The 20,837-nt window shown below is 45.4% G+C and overlaps 1 protein-coding gene across 1 annotated transcript in view; it reads right to left on the bottom strand.

Moving 5' to 3' along the window:
* CROT (Carnitine O-octanoyltransferase) overlaps positions 1–20,837 on the bottom strand; it is a 90,126-nt gene that overhangs the window by 31,935 nt on the left and 37,354 nt on the right. The window contains exons 5-7 of the mRNA XM_037429424.2: positions 8,890–9,014; positions 5,121–5,338; positions 3,442–3,555 (exon numbers count right to left, since the gene is read on the bottom strand). Of these exons, the coding sequence (XP_037285321.2) occupies positions 3,442–3,555; positions 5,121–5,338; positions 8,890–9,014 (457 nt within the window). The remainder of the gene's footprint in view (positions 1–3,441; positions 3,556–5,120; positions 5,339–8,889; positions 9,015–20,837) is intronic.

Here is a 20,837-nt window from a genome sequence, read left to right as displayed (position 1 = left end):
TCACTGAATGTTCTTTTTTGGTGACAATGTACCGTGTGTCACTGAAATGTAAACAAGGGCACAAAAATAAAACAGATGTTGAGACTAGAAGCATTCTTCAGATTACTCATAAGATGAAGAAGTTCCGATGCTATACGTTATCTGTCTGATAACAAGCGGGAACACAAGCGGAGTACTCTTCACTGCCAGCATGTCTCCACAGAATTGAGTGTATGACAGATTGAAAAAAGAAAGAACCCCTACTGCATACTGCTACATGTAATCAGCTAGCTTTTTGCAAGAGAGTAAAAAGTCATGCCTGCGAATGTGAAATGATGCGCACGAGCAATGTGATATCTCGACACCAGATGCTCAACAATCACAAATTTCATGCGCAAATTTAACAAGTTGTGTTAGTGTGCTGAAACCACGACGAAAACAATGTTGAATGTTCGAGAGCAGGTTATCCAACTCAAGGTATTTGGTTAGATGATTGTCAATGATATGCTGAAGCAGTTTACCGGAATTCGAAGTAAGTCATATTGGTCTGTAGTTGGGCAGGAGTTGCTTGTTACAAGAGTTATGCAAGGGCTAGACTTTGGCTAGTTTTCAGGACTGGAAACGGAGCTTGAAAATATACATTTATCGACAAATAACCTGCACACTTGAGTGAGTATCACACCAGAAAGCTGCTTGGAATGAAATCAGGACCAGCGTTCTTTTTTGCGTCTCACTTGAGTATCATGTGCAGGATGCTGTTCTCGTTAACAAATCTTCAATCGTGAGCTCAGGATTAGGGCTTCTGAACACAGGGAGAGAACTGTTATCATGCGGGAATACAGACTGAAAGTAGACATTGAAAGCATTAACTATTTCAAGTGGATCTGAAATAGCTTTACTGTCTAGTACTATAAACGATACAGTACCAGTTTTAGTAGGTGATAACGAAGTCCAAAATTTGCGTGCGTTCAATTGAAGTAATCCTGGAAGTTCAACTTGAAAATAAAAGCCTTTAGCTCTTTGCAATTCAGCACAGAGTTGCAGCAAGATACTACAGTTAAACCTGGATATAATAAAGTTAATAAACCCCTGGGAATTCATTATAAAAAGGATTTCATTATATGAGGTTTCCATACAAATATTCGGGAAATAAATGCACAAATCAAACAAAAGGGGGACTGAAGGCAGCCATAACCCGAAACACTTATTAGCGGTAAAAACTGAATTATTTCGACAGAAATGATATGGACACTCTCAGCAGGTTTTTGCTGTCGCCGCCATGTTCAGTAACAAGTCTAAATTGATAACATGCCCTTGTGCATCGTAACTTTCTCGAGCGGGTAAAAGCACCTGAGTGCTGCTGAAGCTCACATCAAATGCGCCGGCCCATCTCTATCGCATAAAAGGCGCATAAGATAACATGAAGCTGAACGTAGTTGGGGGTCACACCATGCACACGCAGTGAAACCATGCACGCGTGCACGACATTTAAAGAGAAGAGCAAACGACACGGATACCGCGGACAACTATTTCGTAAAGTGCACTCCATATCCACCGTGACTCCACATATAAGATGATAATTAAAAGCGTGGCACTGCCAATGCAAAAGTAGCTTTTGTTTGTTTGTTTGTTCTTGGTTTGGAGGGGGAGAGCACATCCGAGTATGCGCCCACGGCGGCAAGAACAGCAGCAAAGCCGGCTCGTGGGGGGCAGACACGCCTGCCCCCCTCGCACTCACCCGCGCACAGTAACGAGCGCTCGCTCTTGCCTAGTGCTTCATGCGCGCCACTTCGCGCTTTGTCAGCAGCGGGGCACCCGTGGAAGATGCATGCTCGTGCTAAAATGATAAAATCTGAGGCAAAGTTCCTAAATTGTCCATGTGGAAAACTTGTTATATCAAGGTTGTCCTGATGTTACTTCGTTACATAGAGGTTGCTAATACACGCACTTCTATGGAGCAATGGTGGGGAATAAAAAAACTTCGTCATATCAAGGAATTGGAAAGGAAGTTCGTAATAAGCAGGTTTAACTGTTTAAAGCAGGTATAAAGCAATCTATACTGCCAGGATCTTGAATCTTTTTATGACGGCGCAAAGGACGAAGGCAACGTGATGCATGCAATAGAGTTCCGATTCATTCAAGGTACCTTGGTATTTCTTTTTTTTGTCTTGATGAGAATGAAGTATTAATGCACAGTTTAACGATGCACTGAAATCCTTCAACCAGCTTTTCACTGTTTTTGCAAATGCTAAGCGCTTGAAAAGAATCAAAATTAAATGCCAGAGTGTCCGTTATTTACGTGTCGTTAGCACAAGAAAAGTCAGGGAAACAAGTAACATTAGGCTGCAGTTTAGTAGTTGAAGAGGGAATTGAAAAGGAAACATTTGCCGCATTTGACAAAAACCTCTCCAATAATGTATGCCTGATTGTTTTGTGTGAGTTGCACAGACGAAAGAAGGGTAATTTCGTGTTAGCAGAGGTCAACTGTTGACCTGAAGGACATGGCTGTCACATATCAATGAATGAAATGCTAGCAAGTGCAATTACATTCAAGTTAAAAAACATGGTCAAATTTCTGGAGCTATCCGCTACGATGCACCTCATGACGGCATCATGGTTTAGACACGTTAATACCCCAGAAAGTAGTCAGTTGGGCTTGTAGGTGCATAATTCCGACACACTGTAGCACAAGAAACACACGAACAGAACAGCACTTGTCATTGTAGTTTGTGTTCTGTCTTTGCATTTTTAATGCGACAGTGTTCAAGAGCTCATTTTGCAGAAATTTAAATGTCAGTGCCGTCAGCAAAGTCGGAGGTGGGGTCTTTGGTTGTGATAAAAAAATCAGCGTTGGCCGTGAGCAAAAATTTGAAGCAGGTGCAAATAAGGATAAGGGCTGGAGGGAGTTTGTACTTTGGCTTTCCTTGTGGTACCGTTCATGTCTCTACCATGAAGCAACGGCACCCTACGGATCAGGAAGGCGATAGCGCATCTGTGTGAATATTACTACTGAGTACAAGATTTAAAACAAAGGTTAAGGGTGCCCACTTTTTTGCAGTGCAGCATGTCAGAAGACCTCAGAAATTAATTCTATTGATTGCTATCAGGTCAATAGTAAAGTAAATCTAACTGGAGTCGAGGTCTTTTATTATTATTATTATTATTTTTAAGCAAAGGACACAGAGAGTAAAAGACATGAAAAGACCAAAGGTACGACGTGTTCATGAAGAGGGCAATGTGTTCATATAGAAAATGCTCAGCGCTAGCACGACCATGTGTTTGTGAAGGGGATGAATATTGCTACCAGCTAGATTGATGTGAAACGCAAGCCTTTGCTGGTTGCATTTCAAGTCAATACGTAAAACTGCTCTCTGTAAGGGTGACACTGCAAAAATAGTCTGGCAAAAACAACTTGAATAGCAAATACTATAGAATAGGAAGGCTGAAAAGAGAAGTCCACACCTCTTGTCTGTTCTTTGGTGAAGCGTCATCCATGACGAGCACAAACATGGCATCCTCAATGAGGCGCAAGCAACGCTCATTATCCGGGTGTAGACTCCGGAGCAGTCTGCGATTCTGCAAGACACGCAGAAGAGGAGAACTCGCGGTCAAACAAAAAGGAAAAGTGTCTCGTCATGTTGACTGAAAACCGCATTTTTTAAATAAAGAAAATAGAATGCCCACCAAGATTACACTCATACACAGGAACTGAAAACTATTGATAGATGTATTGCGTCAGATTATTAAATTTAATAGGATAATAGAAACATGTATGATCAGTCACCTAAGACAAACCACAATTTTTTCTTTCCTAACGAAGTCCTGAATAGGTCACATAAAATCCCTGAAGGCTACTCTAGTTCACACAAGTTAACTTTACTGACACCGCCATAATAGGGAGAAGTAAAGTGAAAGGTCACTGTTCGCCGTGATGCCCTATACAGTGCTCACAAATTCTAAGATGACATCAAGTTTTCTTGGTGTAACGACTGGTACGCGCTGTTTCTCAAGAAAACAATGTGTCGTGACAAATCGGGGCTCTAAGTATGGTGTGACTAATGTATTTTATCTTCGCATTAGAGCCGAAATCACTCTGATGTAGCCCGATTTGAAGACTGTGAATAAAAAAGTACATATGTTACTTAGCCCTAAGTTGTACCGTTTCAATCTGTGGTGACACTGCGCAAAAACTGGCACAGCTTCTGCCTCATCACTAACTAGGCCGGCATAACACGGCTACCCACCAAGACACGCTTTCGATAAGGGACAGCGCTACCGCAGCGTCCCCGGAGGCTTACGTCACCGACAATGGGTATAAATCAAAGCTGCCAAGCTCGGAAGAAACCATTCCTCCTCTAGCCGTTTGAGCGCAGTGTTGGTATGCTCGCCCCACTGCTAGTGCTACGCTAATAAACAGCTGCTATGTTTCATGTTGGGATGCGTCCTTTCGTTGGCCCGGCATCCCAGATATCCATGAGTAGTCCTATACCAGTCGAAGTGCATGGAGAGGAGGTGCACTGACAGGGGAGTGGTAGGAGAGGTTTTTCACATCACTGTCTGCTCCTTCTCACTGGTTTTTTTTGTTCACTTACCGTGCACTGGCATCCTTTCACTGGCAATGAAATTGACCACACGTGCCTGGGCACTGGCGATATCATGTTTTTTGATGCGACTGCACAGTACGTGAATGTCTAGTGCACCTTAAAACTACAAATCTTATTTTTTGTGGTCGCATAGTACATTGCTGTCGCTGTGAATGCATTGTCTGTCTGTCAACATTGCTAATTTGTGATTAAATGAATTAAATTACGTAGGTGGGGATGTTAAAAACACAGTCACACGTACTACAGTGTAGATTATTCGATTTTTTATGTGGTCGCACCTACAATGCGAACAATACACGTGAAGCAATGTAAGGTTGAGCAAACATACAGTGCCCGACATAGCAAGCACACAGTGGATTTCAGAGACATTTCGTAACAGTCTTTGTGCCGAGCAGGATAACAAAAGTAAAGCCAAGGCTTTCTAAATGAAGTACACGTTGAATGCAGGCAGTCAGACTCCCTCAATGAAAAAATATATGTGCGATGAATGGCACATAAAGCAATGTATATAGCAGCACGGTCTTTATTGCACGTTACCTGTGCCCAACTGTCCCTGTCTCCGTGGGTGAGGATACCCACACCATCACCAGGACCCAAGCGCGCACATGCGTCGTCGATGTGATCGAGCTGAGCAGTGATCTCGGCCGCTGTGAGGGGCTCTCGCCGTTCATTTAGCAGATCAAAGGTGAATATGCGGCCACCCTGGAGCACCACAATGTGGGTTGGTGACTCGCCTGAGTAGCTCTCCTCGGCCTCTGCAAAGCAGAAACTGCTCGTTTGTTTCTCTTCAAGAGCAGCCCCCCAATTAGACAAATGACTTCTACAATTAATCCGTGCAGACACATCAGACAAGCTGCTGTGTTTACCCTCTTTAGTGGCACTGGCTGCGTTTTTGTGTGCAATTGTCTTATGTTTGTTGCATCGACTTGTGGCCAAGAGGGGAGCAAGGTATATTGCTCATTGGATGAATCGAGCCTTCCGCATAATCGGTATGTCTTAAAATACCCCTAAACAACCTCGGAAAGTACGAAGAATGAGCACATTATTCTCTCTCCATGTTGCCCAATTTCCCGACACAGTTTGTAACACCAGCAGTTTGTTCACGTGACATCAAAATAAAATAAATTATACATTGGTCAATACAAGACAGATATTTGGGGTGAATTGTGTCTCACCCTGCTTTGCCATGTAGTCACATGCTCGTTCAGCTTTGTCCCACATGACCATCATGTACATAAACTGATTTCACCTTGTTTTTCACGTTTGAGACTGGACAAGCGGCGGCAGCAGTGTGTAATCTAAAAGTGCGAAATCCTGACTGGCTCAACACTTAGTGTTGACATTCCACGTACTTTATGAAAAAATAAGTGGTGATAAAGAGATGGCACTTTAGGAGTGGCAGCGAAGGCAGAAAAGAAACTGCTGTCTCGCCTTAAAAGTCTGTGAGGTTTAGGGGCCATTTATTTTCAGTTGCATATAACTAGGTAAGACAACTTGAGTGGAGGCACTACGCTTTTTGGCGGGTCATTTGATGTGCCTTGTTCTAAGACCAACATCAGAACCTTTACTCTTTCCTTTCTCGAAATAAATACAACGAAAAAATAAAATAAAAATAAAATTAAGCTCACATTTGGAGCCAATGATTTCATTGTTTTTATGTCAAAATGCAACATAATAGTGCTGTATAATTAGTATTTAATTACATGCTAACAGCAACTAATTTCAAGAACTCGCATAAAACAACACATTATTTATCTTTCTTTCTTAAAATAAAATAGTTAGTGCCCCAGAATTTCACATTTGTAGAGTGTGCATCCCGATTCGTACCTGGAGGGGTTATTACAAGTGATGCAAGGGAGCTGCTTGCTAGCAGGTGGGGTTGCTCCCTGCTTGTGGTGGAGATACAAGCTGACAAATACAGTGTGGCAACAGAGAGGGCAAAACAAGCAAGCACCATATTTTAATCATCAGATGAGTGTAAGTCCAGTAACGTTTGCTGTAGACATGGGCAGAACTGTAACGCCAGATCACCACTTCGACCTCCAGCGACTCGCACTACGGCAGTTCAAGGTCAGTGCCATGCAATGAATGACCTTGGGAGATGTAAAGCAGTAGAGCTTTCACTTTAAAGAAAAACACAAGTACGGCAGAGTCAGAGTGGTATGATTGGCTAAGCTGCACAGGTTTTCCTGCATGAGGCGACAATGGCTCGATCGATTTCAAAAGTGCGGAACATTTTTGGGGTAACGAATGATTATATGCTGCATTTTGGGGAGGTCAAGGACGTGGTCCACTATATATTTCAATAACTGTTTCTACAATAACAGCCCGAACACGAGCAAATGCATAAACACCAACGGCATCAGAGACTCGCGAACTCCAGCATTAGGATGGTGGAGTGTTATATACAAACAAGAAAAGTTCAGCCTCCTGAAAGAGCATCACACTTGTACAAAAAAAATGGCCCCGGATCTGCATGTTTCACTGCAAATGTCATCAAAAGACGATAGCCTTGCATCTGGAGAGAGTGAACAAAACATTTATTTGATGTTCTGCATGAGAAAATCGATGAATGGTATTTTGGAGGCGCTGGGTTAAAATGCATTGATGGGTGCAGCAGAGGTGAACAAGCGCATCGGGAAACGTGAGACATAAGCGCTATCTGGCATTTATTTTGGAAAACAAAAAGATAGGGCATGCGCGCCCATATAGGAGGTGATAAGAGGTAGTATGCAAAACGACGAGCGGGTGCCATCACCGTGTCGTCTTAGCAAAGCGTTGGAAACACTTCCCTTTTTGTGCATAGTGTTGCATTGTCAGCACAGCGTGACAAATGCTACGGTCCTCAGAATTACTTATGCATGCCTTCTCTAGTATAAAAAGACACTGCAGAATATTGACGTTTTGTTATTGTGCCTCAGATAAGCACAACGATTGCTTTTTAATTGACCTTTGCACAAGTATGAATGCTGAAACTTAAAGTGGGCACTGCGGATGAAGTTGGATTTTGGTCGTTTCTGCAGACAAACAGACAAACCAAACTTTTTGCGATGAAGTACCCCAAAAAGACCATTGTCTTTAAAAATCGAGATTGTTTCTAATTCCACGCGTTACACTGTTCTGCTCTTCTGTATATCCTTGCTGTTCTTCTACCCAACCCAAATGTTGAGGCGACACATTGTTTCGATTTGCTTTTTCAGTAGACGCAGGCCAGTGCAGTTTGGCATGGCAACAACCACTCTATACTATTCAATGCAAGAGGGCTGATTGCATTCAATACACACTGACTGGCTGGCTTTTTCTCGCATTCTTTTCTTTTTAAAATGTGGAAAATCAGCACGACAAAACGTATTCCATATGTTTTCTTTTCTAGAATTGCGCCTTGCCTAGAAGGCAGCTGCAATGACGGCTCGTGAATAATTCTTGCAATCTCATGTATCTCCATGATAAAACAGATTCTCATCTAGGCCATTCAAAAACCTAAGCTGGAGACAGGCTGTAGCGATTAAAAACAAACAAACAAAATGCATAGGACACTCCAAAATTTCATACTGCGTGCACACAGAACCAAAACTGAAACCAGCAAACTATCATAAGCGATTACTTGGTACCTCAAAGGACTTTATGAGAGGGGGAGGTCCTCTCTCAATTTCCTTGCTTAATTCGGCCGTATGACTATTGTGGTGTCTGCTCATTATGTAGCTTCCCTCTCCCCAGAGGCCAACGCCATTTTGCCATGGCGTGCGTGACGTCATGTACTTCACGAAGTGTCGCCATTACCATCACCTATCTTTCAGCCCTTGCGATTCGTTCAGTTTTATATACCAACCAGAAGAAAGCTTAAATAGATCCACAGTATGTGCATTGACCACAATACAAGATTGTTGGCCGTAATAAGGATGCACCCAAAGCAAGCGGCTTGTTACATCCCAGCTTGCGAATGTGCTAGTGTTCTCAGACTCTCGGGCCACTCACGTCTTTATAAAAATATTCATTATAAATTAAGGACTTCACCAAATGAGCCGAAATTTCACCAGCTTGTTTTTAAACTTCTGTAGACTAACCCACGTAACACAGATTATGAGCGAAATTTGTGTGACATGGCCCTTTATAAGAAGAGAAGATAACTCATGGCTCAAGCGAAACCCCTTGCTCAAGAGATTTTTACATCTTTCAGCCTTCATCACCTCCGAAACTTTGGCCTAGTTCAGATAGAAAATTGCATGCAGCTTGCCTGCGACAATTTGTAGGTTAGTACAAAATGATATGTTTCGACTAATGTAGGCTCAAGTTGACAAGCGCTCACCAGTGAGAAACTTGCAGACAAGCTCGTCTTTTCCTTCGGCAGGTATTCTCGCAGTGTTGAAGAACCTCCTGAACTGGTGCATGGTCCACGGGATTTTTCGGAATGACTGCGGCTTCAGCCTCTCTCTGCGGGCCATACAGAAGGAGCATTGCAACAACCAGTAAACAACCCTGCTCTGAAAACATTAAAAAAGCAGCAAATTTCGTTACCATGCCATGCAAATACACTCAGATATTGCCAAGAACGCTGACTGTCTTTATTTTGATGTGATCAGGCTTCACTGACAAAAACTTACCACCACACGTGCAGGCTATTCCGCGATGTTCGAAAAAATTCTTGACAGTTTAAGACTTATCTTGTAAGACTGCGTGTGAGACATGAGTAGTCAAGTTTATTGTGGAGCCAATTCAAGCCCCCAGCAACAGTGTCGGAATGTTTCAAAACTATGCATTCTGCCGACAATCAGACTACAAAGACAGACAACGGTACTGGCGGTTATCATTGTGTGAGTGTTACTCGATTATATAATACAGTGAGAGAACTTGGTTTTACGAGCACAAATTCACCCAATAAACAGTTTTGTCTTTACAAGTGAGACTGCTGCCTTCTTTAACGTCACTACCAAATGGACCTCATGTCAAACTCAGCAAAATTGAATGCTCTATCTTGAATAGTCGTAAAGTCCCCTTGATAATAAAGTGCATATGGGGGGAGGAGAAGGATAAAAGAAGGGCAGGGCATTTAACCAAGGCTGAGCACAGCAGGGTACCTTGCAATGGGGAAAGAGAAGAAAAGTTCGAGAGGAGGAAAGAAAAGTCACTGTAGACTCTAACCTAACAAGAGTTCTGTGTGATGTCACAAATATTTAATCAGTCCGGTGTACATAAAAAATTGCAACAGTGCCTTTTTGGAAAAGCATACCACTAGGGGTAAGTGCTGTGCCCTTGCCATGAAGAAGGAGTCTATTCTTATCAACTTCTATTCTGTATTTTAGGAGTAGCTCCACCCTTTAGAAAGCGGATAAGCCAATCTTAAGCAATTTCAGTTGTGCCTCCTGATTTCAGAGTGGCCAAGTCAATCGCAAATAAACTGAGTTCTGTGGAATTTCAGTCACATTGTGTTATCATTGCGATATCAATTGAAGAGTCTCGGCTGGTTTTTTGCCGCCACCGCCGTCATTCACCGTATATGTACAGGTATCTATACACATCAAAGTCAAGAGAGAAAAAAAAACTGGCCGCGCTCAGCGCCCAGCGCGGACGCAGGGTTATCTCCAACGCGTACTTTGCCTCGCACATTGTGGGAGGGTTGAGGCTTGTGTGCGCATGCTTATCCTTTGATGGGGAGACTCGTGTGCCTTCAGCTTTCACCAGAACGATTGCGTTAGTTGCCAGACCCACAAAGGTTACTCCGCTCTGCTGCACAAGGCCCGTTTGCGAAAAGAGCGCGCTTTTCATACCCAGCGAAATATAACAAGTGGGACACTTGTTAGTTTGCACTAATCTGTGCATGTGATTATGTTTCATGCATTGTTTTTGTTTAAACAGCACGTCAAGTGCCGAGCGGTACGGTAAACATTGTTAGTTCACTCTCGTCCTGTGTATGTTGTTTTTGTGCGTCATTCGTGCATGAGCAGCGCGCTGCATGTTTCGATCTGCTTGCCGTTCTCAGCATTACATTCCAAGTAGTTGCCATCACATTAATTGCATCGCAATTGCGATAAAACTGACTTTATTAAAGCCTATTAGGCTAACAAATTCTTAAATACTTATTAATCATTTATGGCTGCGACTGCATTCACCCTCTCCAAGGGTTTATGTTATTGCATTAAAATGATATTCTTCAATTATTAATTACGCTGCTAACTGTTAAACGATATAATACATACGACTAGTAACTCGTTTGCTCTCTCACATTGTAAAAAAAAATGCAATGCCCTTCTTTACCTATTCCCTGTTGGCAATTGTGAACAATTTTAGCTTAATGAAAATTTTGGGTGCGCCTTTATAATCAGAGGCTTACGCAGCAACGATTTTGCTTTTCTTTAGTTTCACCACACTGCAGTTTTGTATTGCGGCAGAACTTGCTTACAGAGGACACAAATGCCGTGATGTAAAGCACACTAGGTATCTACAATAATTGGCACACTATAAAAGAGGTCCACTCCTATGCTTCAAAAACACAAAAGGTCTGCAAGTTTTATACACACCTTCATCTGTCCGCAATGCCTGCAGCGAAGTTTTTGAATCATGAAAAACCAACTAGCCCAATACCTCACTTTGCTCGCATCAGAGGAAGTGCTCACAAGTGAAGCAGTGAAGCAATAGAGAAAAAGATTGGCAGTGGTGAGTTTCGAATGTACGATTTCGGAAATGAAGTTTGCTAGCAACTGCACTAGCCACTCATGCTTGTCAAGCGTGTGAACTATTTGTGCCAGTGATGGCAGCGTCCTGTGGCAAGCAGGTCTGTTTATGTGGCGATGAGCATAGCTCGGTTTGCGCAGTCGTGTTGTCAGAATAGAAAGTGACAGTTTAGTCGGAAGGGTAAAATGTTGAAATAGCAATAAATTGGAATGCTATATGAAGTCAGGCTAGCAGCCGATTCCTTTAAGATGCAATCTCGCATTATGCCTGCAAGCAGTTGCTGCAGCCATGCACTTGTGGCGCGAAGACTGGAAACAGTGGAGGTAGTAACCTTACCTTCTTCCTCACGTTCACTTTGCCGTAATTCCTTACTAGAGTACTATACAAGGCTATGCTATGCTTAACCACTGCCCCTGCTCCTTTCCATCCTCCTCACCATCACTTCAATTATCCACTTCCCCAGCTATAATATACATCCTCCTATCTGTTTTGTTCTCTCTCCCTCTTCCTGCCATTCATTTTATTTCTGTGCATTTCTCTGCTAGCTTTTATTTCATTTCTTCTTTCTTGTTCTATCCATCTACAGTTGCTCTTCTCACCCAAAGGGACGCAATACATCATATGGTTACCATATATGCTTGTTCTGTTACCATGCCTGGATAGCCCAGTGGTTACTAAGCTCGCCTTCACATTATGAGTACACGGGCTCAAATACCACTTGGCAATGAAATTATATTTGGTTTCATTAATATTTCTCCTCCTCTCCACTTTGCCAAGAAGATGGTTTCCTAAACGCTCACCCTCCCCCTTCCTCCATCCCGACTTGTTGCCTTTTGTTTTACTAGGCTTTGCTCCCTCATCCCCCCAAGTTTCTAACCTCCTTTTCTATACTATCTCACTCCTGCACTTTGCCCTCTCCACTTTCTTGTCCACTTTTCTTTTTACTACTCCACGCCCATTTTTTTTTTTGGACCAATCCTTCCTATCTTATCTTCCTTAGGAATCACTAACTAGATCTGCTGTATTATACAGTGGGGCTTGCCCAATTCCTGTGGTGCATATCCACCCTAGTATTTGTTAATGCCTCGCAAGGAATTGGGAAGCTGTAAAAGACTGGCGTAAGAGAATGCGGCTGCTCTAGAAAGCTAAGCAGTCTTCTACTGCCTGTTACCTCAACAGAAAGTATGCGCTGACAGCACAGCACGTACCATGGCACGAGCAGTCTGCAGTAAGTAAGTTGCACCTACAAAAGAGAATGACGCTTGTCTGAACGGTTAGATAAGAACAAAGTATATCGAACGATTTTGTGACAAGAACCCTGAAACTTAACTTGAAAACTGCTTCTCAAAAAAAAAAAAAAGAAAATCCCCAATGATTACGATACTGCCTAATGTGAATTCGGAGCGCAGCTTTGTGTTGAAGCAACACCAGCTGTGTTTATAGTTTCGGCTATCCGCATGTTGCAATGCAGCATCAGTTACATATTGCCACAGAAACTACAATTTTTCCGTTCGAGTGCTATGCACAGCATTCTGTCCATGGCATAGTAATAATTGTTGAGGATTATGAAGTCCCCAAACCACAATATGATTATGAGAGACGCTGTAGTGGAAGGCTCCAGAAATTTCAACCACCTGGGGTTCTTTAACATGCACGTAATTCTAAGCATATGAGCCACGAGCATTTTCGCCTTCACTGAAAATGAAGCTGCACAGGCACAATTTGATTCTGTGACCTGCGGGTCAGCAATTAACAGCCGTACGCACAAGACCACCGTGGCGGATAATATCTGTGTATTGCAGGCGTCCTGGACGAAGTGAAATACCGACAGTCCTGTTACGGCAAGCAAAGCCAGCCCCAGTGCCCAAGCCAGCCTTGCATGCGCTTTCGTCCTCGTTTCCTTCCTTTCTCTCTCCTTCCTTGCTTTTCCTAATTTTTCTTTTGAAGACCATAGTCTTTCTAGAGGACTATCGACGCAGAAATTTTGGTCTGTCTGTACATTTGTCTGTTTGCCCACCCTTAACGATACTGAGTACTCTAAATGGCACCAGTCGATACCCCAAACGGCCAGCCCCATCCGCAGCGCCCACCAATGTTGCTCGAGATTGAGCGTTCATACTTGTGCGATTGTCAATTAAAAAGCAATTATTGAGCATATCTGAGGCACCAAAACAACACGTATATGTTCTGTATGTGCGTCTTTTACTAGAAAAGGCATACATAAGTAATTCTAAGGACCGTAGCGTTTATCACGCTGCGCTGACCATGCAACGCTTACACGAAAAGGCAAGTGTTTCTAACCCTTTGCTAAGACGACACAGTGGTGGCACCTACCTGTCGCCTTGCGTCCTACACCTTATCCCCTCCGAGATGGGCGCGCACACCTGCCTCAAAGCCACGCGCTTTTTTAAAGAAAACTGCCAGATGGCGCTCATGTCTCACGTGTAACGTGACTTGAAGCGTTCGTTCGCCTCCGCTGCACGCTCGAGGCACTCTAACGCAGAGCCTCCAGAATACCATTCAGCAATTTTCTTGAGCAGAACATCAAATAAACGTTTTGTTCACTCTCTACAGACGCAAGACTATCGTCTTTCGACGACATTTGCAGATTAACATGCAGATACGGGGCCAATTTTTTTATTTCTGTTTCTTCCTATCATCGCGGTTATCTCTCCTCTTTCTTACTTCTTCCTCGCCCCTCTATTATATTCACGGCTTCGCTTTCATTCGACACTGCACCTGCCGTAAACGGTGGTCAGGCTTTTAGATTTTTTTTTTTGCCAGCATGCATTCACTCGGTTAGGTCCCAGACGCCGACGGCGCACCGCTGAACGCAAAATCGGGCGCCTAATGGCCTAACCAAAAGCACCTCAGCGCGTGACTTTTTAACGCAGCGCCGCGTCCTCTGGGAAGGGAGGGCGCGCAGTTTCGCGTAGCCGCCCTCTCTCTCTCTTTATAGGTAGAGGTCACGGGGCCACGTCAAAAATTCACGCGCAGACGGGCTGCAACGCGTCCATGTGGTCAGAAGGCCTAAAGGCCTGACCCCAGGTAGCCATAGCAGCGCGTCGGTGCGGTTCTTTCTGACGCAGCGCCGAGCCCTCTCCCATATGGAGAGAGAGTGAGAGCAGCTCCGCGTAGTCACACACCCTTTCTTTTCAAGGAGAGAGGGCACGACGCCAAGTCAAAAAGTCACGCGATGACGCGCTGGGACGGATACGTGAGGTCAGGTAGGTCTGAACCACACGCACGCGTTGAAGCCCGTGAGCGCGTGGCTTTCTGACGCGACGCCGTGCCCCTGGATTGAGAGGGCGCACAGCTTGCCGTGTCTTCTCTCTCTCTCTCTCTCTCTATAGGTAGAGGTCGCGGGGCCGCGTCAAAATGTCACGCGCTGACGGGCTGCAACGTGTCCATGTGGTCAGGTCTGACCACACGTGTGCAGCGTGTCAGAGCGAGGCTTCTTGGCGCCCTCTACCTATGGAAAGAAAAAAGAGAGGGTCCTCTCTCTGCACAGACGTTCCCTCTCTCTCCTAAGACGCCTGCCCACTTTCTGCGGGGTGCTGCGTCAGGAAGCCACGCACTGACATGCTGCATCGCATGCGTGCGGTCGGACCTTAAGAGCTTCGCTTTAAACAATACCCAAGTTGTGGACAATTTGGTCAGCAAAGCATGCAATGCTCTGCATCTTCTGAGTAATGCCACCGTCCACAAAACTCTGAGTGAGGGCTTAAGTATAACCCGCAATAGATGGTGAATTTGTCTTCGCTACAAGTAAGCCTCCGCTGTACGGTTTGTTTCTGCGGTAAAGGTTCGCTGCTTGTAGAGGTCAATCAAGGTCAAACTAGCTTTCCCAAATATGGCACCCCATCAGCAGCAAAACGATCCCTTATTAAATTAAGCTTGTGGATTATCTGCCTCGTTTACGACGAAATACAATTATTCCAAAACTATTTAATTCTTAAGCGCAATGTTCTTAAACACGTTGGTCCCACAGAAGCCTGCTTAGCACCATGAAGTTCCACGAAGCCCACCTGCGTTATTTTCGGCACCTATCTTTAACAGGAGAAATGTTAAATGGGGTGGTATATGGCCTCCGAGATTAAAGTGAAATAGTTTAACCACGTGACCCGTTTTCGGAGTCAATGGCTGCAAACTGCCATCAGGATTTATAGCGCAGCTCGCCCGTTTCTGTAATGCAGTCAAACGTGTTTACTGACACTAGGGTGTGAGTAACAGTGGTTTCTTAGATCACACCTCGGGTTCGCTGTCTACGTGACTTCGCGAATTCGGAGCAGGAAAAAATTTCGGTGATTTCGGAACCCAGAGGAGGGACCTGCCGAACTTATATTGAGAAACCATGCCTTATAGCCAGCCACGCAGTCGTTAGCGAAACTCTATGCACGAAATAGCGGTACGGAGGAACATTCAAACCGCATCACTATTTTGCGCCTTTGTTTTCCTTTCAGTTGCATAGTCCTTGGATTAGTCCAGACGGAAAACAAACCACCGTATTCCCGATTCCAGGATCTCATCGTCGACAGGGCAATTCGAGGCTTCTTTTTATCGTTCGATCTCTCGTTCGTTGCTTGAAACGGCCTGCCTGAAGCCGCAAACAAGCGAACGAAAAACGCAGACGGGTTTCTCCACGGCTGAGCTAACACGGCTGTGCAAGCGGTGATCACAGACATATGCCTATGGCACTTCTGCCTGTTTGTGTGCACGACACTCCAACACGGCCGATAGGTAGGCGTGCTGTCCTGAGGTGCGCTACGGTAATAATAATAATATAAATAATAATAATAATAATAATAATAATAATAATAATAATAATAATAATAATATAATAATAATAAGCGGAAGACCCTTACACAATTCGCCTTTTGTCCCTAGTGCGTACTTCAAACACTTAGTGCATACTTTTCATTTTATAACGTTACTCGCAAGTTTTATTTGTGGATTACTAACTGTAATCGAGAAAGATAAAAGTGGCTTGTGTCCCTGAAGTTTTCGCATATGGCTGCATTCTGTGTAACGAGTAGTATGCATTCAACCACGAGCAATTATGTGCATGAAATGTTTTCAAACTTACTATGCACGCGCTATATACGTGGTCTTAAAGGATACGGGCAGTAGCACGTGTGCCTTTTGTAATAGATGGCCGGCTTTCAACCAAGAAACCGTTATGATAATCGCATGTTATGACGCCCGATGACAATGTATGCTTGCGCAATATTACTACGATACTGCATATTGTATTGTGAACTCCATATACGGGACGCGTGTGTTTGTATGAAGCATTGAAGTTATTTTCGCTGCATTTCTAAGTACCGGAAGTTATTTTACCTGCATTTCTAAACAGACGCGCGGCTGTGTGGTCTATAGAACACCTGCTTGCCACCCGAACGGCCTGGGTTCGATCCTCACTGGGACCAGAAAATATTCATTTCTTATTTTATTTGCATTTTACACGATTTGTCACTCGCGCACTAAATTATCTTTCGCTCAGTCAACGACGCCGGCACCAACGCCACCATCTCTGCAATTTCTAATAATTCGATTGACCACCTCGCTTCGCGGACACCGATAAAACATCGACGCTCGTGTCCTTCCCTTTGCCAGGCCAGCACATTTCTATGCTTTACAACTATTTCACATGCGTTGTATCAGTGCTATTTCATTGCATCTTGCTACGCTCATGATGCGCTCGCGGCCGTTTCGCTAACTTCACGAGTACCAAACTCAGTATTACGCGACGCGAACGGACGCCATAGATAAATGACACGCATCCAAACATGATAATTACGACATGCGTGTCATGTAACAATATGAAAACATGCCACATGATTATGCGCTCACCGCCGTTTCGCTAGCTTCACATATGCCAAATTTGGTATTACGTGACACCAATGAATGACGAAGATGTGTGACATGGTGCAAACATGATAATAATGAGATGCGAGTCATGTGAAAAAATGACTACATGCCACAGTCAAGGCGCCAATACATTTCGGCGTGACGCGGTGCGCGTGCTCACCGGCGTCCAGTTCGTCGCGTCACGCCAGCGTTGCCACGCCGAGCGCCGGTCCTGCGACATACTCGCAGGCACGCGCCGCGCTGCTTTGACGCCTGCGTGTTTCAGCGCGTCCAGCGTCTCTCCGGCAGAAAAAAAAAAGGGGGGGGGGGGGAGACGCAGTGTTGTCTGGGTAACGAACCAGCGCGAAATGCAGCATGTCGCACCGGTTGCCGTCGGGCCGCGCGAACGGACGCTGGTCACACCTGGCGTCAAACTACAGACTGCTCGCGTTTTGCTAACGCAGCGTCGCTGTGCCCAGCGTGCGCGCGCGTCAACGCTACATTGGAGTATATTGGGCCTTTCATGATGCGCTCGCGGCCGTTTGGCAAATTTGCTATTACGGTACGTGAATGGATGAGAAATTTCGATGATTGATTGATATGGGGTTTAACGTCCCAAAACCACCATATTATTATGAGAGACGCCGTAGTGGAGGGCTCCAAAAATTTTCACCACCTGGGGTTCTTTAAAGGGCCACTCACCAGGCCTCATACCAGATTTTAGTTAGACAGTGGAAGTTGTTGGGTGCCCGATGAGGAACGTTTTGCCACAAAAATCTTTCGAATCTGTTCATTACGAGCGGGGAAAACAGGTTTTTTGAAGCGGCACGAAACGAGGGTGAGAGGAGGCCAGCTCGAAACCCTTGCCACTCCTCCGCGTAGCCTTCGCAAGCCAAATCTCTTCTCCACCCTCTCCGACGTCCAAACAAGAGTTGACGTGCGCATGATTAATCAGAGATCACAAGGTGACGTGCACAGTATTAATCAGAAATCATCCCATAAGGTCTTCATTCCAAGTTGAAAGTAAAATAAAGTTGATAGTTATATCCCCGATGAATGAACACGATTATCCTTTAGGAACAAGTAAGAATACTTGAAACAATACTTACAGAAGAAAAAAAAAGAGCGAGATTCGCACCGAAGTCGGACACCAACGACGCTGTGCCACAAACGCCACATGGTCGGGCTGTATAACAACCGCCGCAGACAGTGACATGATTTTCTAGCAGCATTATCCTAAAAAAAAAAATTGCCCGCAGCTTCCCTCGGGGGAACACTGAGGAGGATGCGGACCATATAATTGGTTAACGGGGTGTTAAAGTGCGACTTACTTGGGTCGATGGCTAAATTGGTTAACGTGGTTGTGAAATGGGGTGTTAAATTGCGACTTACTTGGGTCGATGGCTAAATTGGTTAACGTGGTTGTAGGAGGGGGTGTTAAATGAGTGAACACGTACACACGTATGCGAAAGGGCGGCGCTGGTCGAAGGGACGTCGATCATTGTGTTTGTGGATTCGTTGGAATTCATTTCACCGCGACCTTGGACGTCGACGCACCGTACAAACCAACCGACGAGCGGCAACTGAGCGAGCGAGCGCCGACCTTGAGTATATATACAGCACGACGGCGCATGCACTGTCAGCTGTTGAATGTTCTCGAAGCGCGACGCCACATGCGCGTCCACTGGAGAATCAGGAGAATTGTAGATGTCGAACGCGGTGTGTAGAGGAGGAAGGGTGCACAGATGGTGGAGGAGTGAAGCGCGCGCGGTGTGTAGAGGAGGAAGGGATGCACAGATGGTGGAAGAGTGGGCGACGGCGCGACGGCGCATGCGCGCGCGTCAGCTGTCGAATGTTCGAGAAGCGGTGCGGACGGCGCACTACAAGGCGCGAGTATAAGATGCTCCGCATCTAAAAATGGGGGAAAGGAGAGTAAAACATTCGAAAACGGAAACTCGAACTGACGACCTGCGTCAGGACCATTGCTCCAACTGCGCGTCAAGCGCCTACGCCACCAGCACAGCCAGACGATGACGTCTAGAACGACTACAGATTCATGGCAACGGGCCCCCTTATTTTAAGTGTGAATACACTTTATAAGCGACCCCAAACCATCCACCGCCGTCGGCGGCGTCCGCAGTCTTCTGTCTATCTTTAAAAGAAAGAGGACTTGGCGGGCCGCAGCGCGACGCTCTACCGAATAAGCCACGGACGCGACGCTGACATCGGTGTCAGTAACGCGCCTTATACCCCCTCCCCCTTCGCTTGCTCCTCCGCTCTCCTCGCTCGCTGCAGCTGCGCACGCGCCCCTCTCTCTCGCGCGCCCGCCTTCTCTTTCAGTCTCCCGTCGAGAGCGGGTCGTGAGGGGGAGTAAAGTTAAAATCCGTTGGCATTCGCCAGTGAGTTAACGTAAACTCCCTCGTGTGATCAAATTGCGATTCCCAGGAACCATTACACCGTAAAGGCACCATAGTGTGATTAATAAATGTAATAGTGCGAATTAATAAATACCCCTCATAGCATCACCCCGTGTATTCGCACTTAACCATGTTCACCCTCGGGGAAATGCTTGGGAGTTTTTTACCTGTACACTACGGTGACGCCCCCCCCCCCCCCCCCGTAGTCATTGCTCTACAATGACGGGGCCGTCGCTATAGCTGCATCACTATTATGACGGGCCCGGTCACTGTTACGCTTTCATTATGCTGCCGGGCCCCCTCACTCTAACGATAGTACTGAGTTGACGGGATCCGTCACCATAGTCACTGCCATCAATATTTTGCATATCACGAGGTGTCGCAACATCAGGGAGCGGAAAATTGTCCCATCAAAATTGCGCACGAATTTAACAATGCGCAGGTATTTTGACAGTCCGAATGCAGCGTGGAGGCCTCTTATTAGGCTGGGCTACACAAAGAGCAGCAAACCAGCAACGTTTTAGCAGCATAACCGAAGTTGACGACAAGCGTTCCGGTGTTTGATAAGAACCGCACGTGAGCTCTGAAAGATGCTGACTTGGCGTCACGAAAAGAGCGCCGCCGTCTGCAGCGCGATAAGATAGGCCTGATTAACTGACAATCGAGGTTCACTTTTGAAAGCCCTGAAGCCTGGCGTTAATAGCGCTGGGGATCCGTTGGTTGTGTTTTATCTCCACCCCCCCCCCCTTTTTTCACCAAAGCAGTTTTTTTTAGATTCACGGACGGGAGAAAAAAAAATTGCCCGCAGCTTCCCTCGGGGGAACACTGAGGAGGATGCGGACCATATACTTGGTTAACGGGGTGTTAAGTGCGACTTACTTGGGTCGATGGCTAAATTGGTTAACGTGGTTGTGAAATGGGGTGTTAAATTGCGACTTACTTGGGTCGATGGCTAAATTGGTTAACGTGGTTGTAGGAGGGGGTGTTAAATGAGTGAACACGTACACACGTATGCGAAAGGGCGGCGCTGGTCGAAGGGACGTCGATCATTGTGTTTGTGGATTCGTTGGAATTCATTTCACCGCGACCTTGGACGTCGACGCGCCGTACAAACCAACCGACGAGAGGCAACTGAGCGAGCGAGCGAGCGCCGACCTTGAGTATATATACAGCACGACGGCGCATGCACTGTCAGCTGTTGAATGTTCTCGAAGCGCGACGCCACATGCGCGTCCACTGGAGAATCAGGAGAATTGTAGATGTCGAACGCGGTGTGTAGAGGAGGAAGGGTGCACAGATGGTGGAGGAGTGAAGCGCG

This window comes from Rhipicephalus microplus, chromosome 1, assembly GCF_043290135.1.
Source record: "Rhipicephalus microplus isolate Deutch F79 chromosome 1, USDA_Rmic, whole genome shotgun sequence".
NCBI lineage: Eukaryota > Metazoa > Arthropoda > Arachnida > Ixodida > Ixodidae > Rhipicephalus > Rhipicephalus microplus.
The sequence above is the reverse complement of the archived record's forward strand: the minus strand, read 5'-3'. Positions and strand labels throughout refer to the sequence as shown.